At 37.8% G+C, this 7,845-nt stretch overlaps 1 protein-coding gene across 1 annotated transcript in view; it reads right to left on the bottom strand.

Moving 5' to 3' along the window:
* Nucleotides 1-1,513: 1,513 nt before the first annotated feature.
* pcbp3 (poly(rC) binding protein 3) overlaps nt 1,514-7,845 on the bottom strand; it is a 38,845-nt gene continuing 32,513 nt past the window's right edge. Inside the window, exons 9-13 of the mRNA XM_041057166.1 lie at nt 7,347-7,388; nt 6,275-6,353; nt 5,486-5,538; nt 4,376-4,545; nt 1,514-1,604 (exon numbers count right to left, since the gene is read on the bottom strand). Coding sequence (XP_040913100.1) covers nt 1,568-1,604; nt 4,376-4,545; nt 5,486-5,538; nt 6,275-6,353; nt 7,347-7,388 — 381 coding nt within the window. The 3' untranslated portion in view covers nt 1,514-1,567. The remainder of the gene's footprint in view (nt 1,605-4,375; nt 4,546-5,485; nt 5,539-6,274; nt 6,354-7,346; nt 7,389-7,845) is intronic.

The raw sequence follows: 7,845 nt of genomic DNA, 5'->3' as shown, positions 1-7,845 counted from the left end.
ATATACGTGATTAAAAAGACACCATTAAAATAGTTTTAACCCAGTGTGAAATATAAATGTAGTTAAAACACATTTTGAAATACATTCAGTTTCAGTTTGATCAAACCGGGCCTCAGGTTGGGTGTCTGTCCATTTGACGGTGAGACATGCTAATTAGCTGGAATAGATGTACAACCTGGTGTAACTATGGAGATGGCAAGTACAGAGAGAGTCATACATACATGTATATATGTACAGTACGCCTGCAAAACCAATGACTTGTTCATTGTAGATACATATGTTAAGAAATATGGTTTATACATGCCAATGCTTCATACATGCTAACCAGAAACATACTACATTTCCTGTATCTGAAATGGTTTGTTGCTTACCAATCTGTAACAGGCATCTGTGAGGAAGGAGCTGAAAAATGGATATGATTGACTGATGAGAGTCTTGCTTCCCAGGAGCTTGTCAGCCCTTTTGACATATAGTGAAAACCTTACTAGCTATATGAGTGCAAATATACGCTAGACAATTCCCAGACCTTTTCAAATGGCCCATGCCTCTTATGCTTAGTTGCCATGAAATAAATGGATAACATGAGTACATGTCTGTGAATATAGTTGAATAAAATGGGGTGTGCCAGTAACATGCATTTGAATTCTTCTCTGCAGTCATTCACTTGATTTATTTTCACTTTTCCACCTAACCTTTTTGTCAGGTTTTACATGAAAGTCAGAAAGACTGATACTGATATTGGTGCATTGGAGTGGATGTTTACTGGCTTGAGGTAATTTCAACCTGGAGTCAGAGTGACACATCCAGATCATAAATAGACTGCTCATGGCTCGCTCCATCCCCTTTCACCATTCAGTCTTCATTTCTAAGTGTCTGATTCTGAAATTAATTTGAAATACAGAAGGTTTTGTGCATCATGCAGATCAGTCTATGATGTACATACTGCACAAAGACAAACAGGCAAAAATTCTACAGGCACACAGTATAACACTCATTTAATCAGTCGATGAAATCAGTGCAAAATAAACTGGAATAAGGTATTAGGTTTATAGTTGATTATTGAACATTTGTGTTGAGTAATGAATTCTCTGTAATCATATAAATGTGGAGTAAAAAATGTGTTGATGCATAAGAATGTGGGGTGGAGGAGGAACAACCTTGGTTTAAACTGTCATACCAATCTTTAGGTTAACTTTGCATATACTTTCAGGTGCGTGCAGAGCAAAAAAAAAAAAGAAAGAAAGAAAGAAAATAAAGAAATAATAAGTACAGTGATGTGTGAAAACATGAAGTAAAACAAAGCAGCGCAGTGCATGAGATGCCATGAAAGGTACTAGAGTGTCAAAAAAGTAAAGTGACCTTTCAGAAACAGAGACAACAGGGTTTCAGATAGGTGTGAAGAGTCCTGGTAACAGTGCAGATACACATGTTTACAGTAAATACTAGAAATTATAAAAGTTAAAGTCACTTAAATATCAGGACTGTCAAATACAGAGAAATAAATAAACAAGGTGCAATGCCATAAGCTCAAGGGTCATGTGATGCACTGAGGGAAGATGGGTAGAAATTAGAGTGTGCCCATTCCAGTGACTTCAGACGTCAGCCTAGAACAGTTCAGGGAAGATGGGGCGGAGGAGGAGCAAGGGGAGGGGGGGGGGGGGGGGGTGGGAAGATAGACAGAGAAAATAAAACAACTGTGAAAGAAGAACTTTCGCTTGAAAGTGAAAGTTATGCTGCAATGGCTGGCTTTGTGCTTGAATTTGTGCACACCTTTTTAACAGACTCGACACAGTACAGTATTTTCATTGTACCCGTTCACATAAAACATCTTAGATTAGAAAAAATATGGTAAAATAATCATGCAGTACTAACCCCCTCATGAGGCCATGCAGTGGACTGAAAAAAACATGATGGTGCCGTGAAATATCCAGTGTAGAAAGTGTTGTATTCCCTGACAGAGGCATCACATCACTCTTCCCTCTAACAGCATTGCTCGGTGGCAGTCGTGTTCTGTCTTTTTTCTTTGCTTTTTTTTTATTTTTCTATTTTTTTAAATTAATTTTACGCTTTCTATACAATAACACACTAGGACTTGATAGGCAAATTTATCTAATATAGCAATGACAAAAGGAAATACAATATTATTCTTGGAATGAAGCATGCTAAATAAATACTTAAAGGTGTAGTTCAGCATTTTGGGAAGTACGCTTATTAGCTTTTCTGCAAAGATCAATGCAGTCTCACATCTGTCCAATAAAGCCAGAAGATGGTTAGCTTAGTTTAGCTTAGCTTAGCTTAGCATAAAGACTGGAAATACCAAAACAGCTAGCTAGATTTGTCTAAAGATAGCCAAATCTTCCCACTAGTACATTTAAAACTCTCTAATTGGTGTTTAATTCATTTAAAAATTAAAGTGTAAAAACAAAAACATGTGGTTTGACAGTGTTGAACTATGCCTCTGACAGGAGCAGTAACTTCCTGGGGTTTTGTTGAACTTGCCAGGCAAACCCCATGTTAATTAATGAGCTTTAGATGTGCTGGGACGGGAATTTTGTTGTCTTTTCACAGGCCCAGGCAAAGTGTTTCCCACTGTTTCTGGCATTTGCTAAGCAGAGCTAACCATCTCCTCGACCTAGTTTCATAGTTAACTAGCAGGTATTGTGCTGCCTCAGTCACCCTTGGCCCTGTCCCCAAGTTTCACACCCCTGATCCACGTTGCTTCATCACCTCAGCCAGTATTTATATCAGCTCCATGTACCCAGTCATTATCAGTTCCAGAGTATCTGCTTTTGGTCCTAGTCCTGGCTTTGTTCCCTAATGTTTTCCTGGTGTTCCTGTCACTTGAGTTTTGTTATCTGTGCATGTATAACCTTGTTTTCCCACCTGCCTGCCTGTGACTTCACCTGTCTGCCTGTGAGACGATTTTCTTAAATCAAAGCACCTTCACTGCATCAGCTTGTTTGGGTCCTCCCTGCCTTTGTTGCTACCATTGTGAAAGAGATGGGAGTGGCATTGACTTTCTTATCTAACTAAGTAAGGAAAAAAAAAACAAAAACAAAAAACTAATAACTATATTTCCCAAAATGTCAAACTAGCTTGTTTTTTTTTTTTTTAACAATACACTGGCTACACCAATTTTAAACAAATTCCAGTGTTGTTAATCTGACTTTTATTACAGGTCAACCGCAGGCTAATGCTAAAGTGTAATGCACAACCAAGGGACTTTAGGGGAAGTTCCATGGAATAACACATAGTGGTTAATTGTGAAGCGGCGGTTTTGGTGTTAGCTTCTGAAAAGAGAACCAGATTTGGGGTGACTTCAGGATGTTGTCATGGATGAGGGGTCATTCCACATGGCAGCCACGTCCCTGAACCTGCCATCGGAATTGTGGGAAAGCAATAACCATTAGTTTTTCTGTGGACTGTTCTGTGAAATCCCCTTAAGAGGTTAAAGAACATAAAGTCCTATTTGTAAGCATGTGGGTTCTGCTGCTCTAATGCAAATAACATTTGACTTTGAGGTGCAGTTGCCTGTGGACATCAGTGAGGTTCAGTTTTCTCAAAGCTGTGGATAATGCATTATTTTCTTTGCTGATGATGAACTGGACGTTTCAGTGGATGAAAGGGGGGAAAAAGACAGAGTGAAGCATGGCAAGAAAATTCCATTTAAAACTATAAGATAGAGTAAAGATAACACAATAAACAGCTCCTGTTGATTTATTCCTGATGTTTAACAACAACAGATTTTTACCTTGGAGTCAGTTGCTTTTAATTTAATAACATAAAAGGATTATGTGCAAAAATACCAGAGCAAGATCTTAATTACATCTGCTGAGGCTGACAAACCTTTTTATGTTGTTTTGCAGATTCATCACGAACAATTGGGTCATAAACTTTGGAAACAGACAAAGGCATAGAACATTTGATGATTCATTTATTGATCATCCAATTTAGTAATCTGCAGGCTTTGTTCAAAGACACAGCTTACTTGTCTCACAAATTGGCATTGCTCCCATGAGCCTCCCATGAGTGCAAAGAGTGTGCTAGCAGAAAACTTAGTGCATTTTAATGTCTACACTTGGGTGGAACTAAGGGACAAAAGCGGAAAAGAACAACCAGGAAAAAAACACATGAACAGCCACATTATTCATGGGCTTATCTGTCACTTGTCAAAAGCTGACAGATGTTATGCTTTTTCTGGCGACTCATCAGAGTATTGATGATATGTCAAAACTTAACCAGTAAGATACTTTACTTCTTTCCAAACATCATACATAGCAGTTTTCTTGGATCCTCATTATGAGCATTGTCATTCGGCTGTTGCTTTTATGTTTTATATTGAGCTGGAGCCCAGCAGTTAGAGTTAAAAGGTTACCTTGCATTGATGAGATACTGCGCCAGACTGATGTTAGCAGGAGTCCCTGTGATGGTGATCTGGCGCTCAGACGAGCCCTCCATGGCGTTTGCAATTTTGATCTGTGCCCCAGACATCTGTCGAATCTCATTTATTTTGGTTCCCTGGCGTCCAATAATGCAGCCTATTAGCTGAAAAAAAAAAAAGCAGAGATCTTTCAACATGAGGCATGGAGACCTCTCTGTTGTCTCAGTACCTTTATATGCAAAGCCTACTACATTTGAATGTAAAAAGGACGTTTAATGGGTTATGAAATGCTCTGGCTGTAATTTAAATCCCATCATTCAGGAAATTAAGTTTGATTAATGATAGCATGGTCAGTAAATCAGGAGATTGGGGGTATTAGGGTGCACCAACATTAAGAACTAAAGTTTGGAAGATCATTGTTGGTAATGTCGATTATTTGCTCAAATCAGAATCAGAATCAGAAAAACTTTATTAATCCCCGTAGAGAAATTCTTTCGTTACTTACAAACTCCCAATTGAAAATGAAGGAAAGAAGAAAATTGCACATAGTGTGTACACCAAGAGAAAAATGTTTCTAAAATAAATAAGATAAATGAAGTGAAACAAAAAATAAAAAGTATAGTATAATAAAAATAAAAGTAAAAATATTGCACTACCACCCTTACAGTATACATATACTCCAATATCAAACAGAACAATATAATACAAATAATATAAAAATAGAAAACATAAAGACATCTTAATATTTGCAAATATGTACATGAGGTTTATGGTTTAAAAGTTTAAAAATGAAGTATACAAACTATACATAAGTCTGGTGATTTTTAGAGTTTTTAATTATAATGTTAAAATGTTATAATGTTAAAATTTTAAAAAGATGTGATTACTGGTATCTCAGTGCACTTCGACTACATACAAATGTTTTTCTTATCACTTAATCAACAATTAAAGCTGATCCACCCTGTAAAATCTCTTCTCAGTATCATTTCAATTTGTATGTATACAATATACCAACTGAAAGACACATAATTTGAATACTACAGAGTTTTTAAACATAAATCCTCAGTTAACTGTCACATTTCTAACCTCTCTAGCATTACTCACATCATTAGGAATGGTGAGTTCATGGGTGCTGGCTGGTGGACTGGCATCCAAACCTGAGTTGAGGAGCAATGGTATAAGAAAGGAGATCTGAAATTGAATAGTCACTTTAACAGTGCTGAAACCTTTCAAAGGAATATTTTGACATTTTGGGAAATAAGTTTATTCACTTGTTTGCTATCGTTGATTTTCTTATTTAATTCTTGGCAAGAAAGTGATTAAGCGTATTTTCCCAGAATATCAAACTGTTAATAGGATGTGACAAAAGACAGCTGAAACATATTTATAGAGATCAAGAGCACAGTTTTTGAAGATTCCTTGTTGATCCGATAAATCATTTCATGTACTAATGGAAATTGTCACATCCTTTTAGATGAAAGTGATGAACAAAAGAATCAAACATCATGGTCATGAGACCTTCAGTTGGTCTTTTGCAAGAATATATATATATATATGTGTAAGACCTGATAGAGGCAGACTAATATATGTACTAAGGTTTGTTCAGGTGTGGGAGATATTGATATGATATGTCCTGTTACCAAGTGATAATCCAATTTTGAAAACAGTGTTTTAGAGTGAAGCCCAGTGTCACTTTTTTTTGCCTTTCACTGGCATGTTGTCAGACAGTGCCAAGAGAAAATATACATGAAAAAAAATCAAAGAAGGAGAGAAACCACAGGGGCCAAGTCATGCTGTGCCAAGAGAGAGATAAGGTGCAAGGCAGGGAAAGAGAAAAATGTTTCTCTGGATGCAAAGAGAAGGAAGTACCTAAAGGGCCTTGTGGGTACGTACCAGGGAAAGCAGGGGTGGTCTGTCCGAGAGGGGTAAAGGGGGTTTGCTGCATAGCCAACTGGTGGAGCTTGGTCAACTGCTGAAGGGTTAGGAGGGAAAGTAGAACTAAGAGGTTACTGATACACAGGTCACACCAAGAAATGAAGCCAACCAAAACTAGAGTGAAGAAACGGTGAGGAGAAGGAGGCCATGACACAGGGTGGTGGAGGACAAAAAAGTAAGAGAAAAAGAGATACGGACAGAGGGTGATTGTCTGTAATGGGGCTGCAAAGTGCTAGGGTTTTTTTTTGGTTTTTTTACCTATATCCTTGTCACTTTCCCATACTCAGATGCAATTTTTTTTTATAAGAACACAACTCCGCTTAGGAGAACATTAACCAAACACAGAAAATCATTTCATTCCCATTTGCAATTCGATTACCACTTGTCCTTCTAGTTGGCACTTATTAACTCAGAACCGGAATTGCTTTGGTTTTACATGCCTGTCAGAGCAGCCGCTTACCCCCCTGACATGGTCACAGTATGTCCATCCCCTGCTGTGTATCATTTCCATCAGGAATGGGGGAAGACGGATGCTTTCAAGCCTTCTTCTCCTTTTAAGAGGAGTTTTAATGAGGGTGGAAGAGGGTGTCAAGCCTGTACTTGAGTGATTGTACCGTCAACCACCACCTCCACCGGCATCAATCACTGCCCAACTTTGAATTAGTGGATCTGACACAAGGTAGCTCCTGAGATGGTCTTACGACAAGGATAGATGAAGGCAGATTATTAATGGAGACTATATGGTTCACTGGAATTAAAGGGGTGTCTACATCAAAACTGCCATTACCGATTTTGGCTTTATCATTATTACCAGACATTACTGTTTTGTTATCTGGTAAGAGTTCTTTCCAGTGGGCGAGCTGCCATTCAACCTTAAACTACAAGGACAGTGATTTTGGAAATCATGATTTATAACTTCCTCTGAAAAACTTCAAACACTTGGTGGGTCCGTGTAATCAAATGCCTGTTGCCTGTTTTTATTATATATAATTAATTATTTGATTAAACGGAGAAGAGACTGTGAACTCACATCTGGGTGTGGTATGGCGTACTGTCCCTGAATTGTGTAGGCCTGGAAGGATGAAAAATATAAGAAAAAGCAGATTTTAGTATCTTTTTTTTCCATTAAGAGGAAAATAACAACATGAAGAACTACCTGCCGGTGTATATGTTTAGCTAGAAATAAATCAATGCAAAAATGATCCCTTTCATGACTGGCAAGCAAAATTACTGTACACTCACCAAGCACTTTATTAGGAAAACCTGTACACCTGCTTATTCATCCAATTATCCACTCAGTCAATCAAGTGGCAACAGTGCAATGTATTAAACCATGCAGATACACGTCAGCACCTTCAGTTAATGTTAAACATCAGAATATGATCTCAGTGACTTTGATTGTGGCATGATGGTTGGTGCTGAATTTAGTGTTTCTGAAACTGCTCATCTCGTGGGGTTTTCACACACAGAGTAGTGTGAAAAACAAAAAAAATAAAATAAAATCCAGTGAGTTGCAGTTCTGCAGACAG

The sequence above is a fragment of the Toxotes jaculatrix genome, chromosome 15 (genome assembly GCF_017976425.1).
Source record: "Toxotes jaculatrix isolate fToxJac2 chromosome 15, fToxJac2.pri, whole genome shotgun sequence".
Lineage (NCBI taxonomy): Eukaryota > Metazoa > Chordata > Actinopteri > Toxotidae > Toxotes > Toxotes jaculatrix.
The sequence above is the reverse complement of the archived record's forward strand: the minus strand, read 5'-3'. Positions and strand labels throughout refer to the sequence as shown.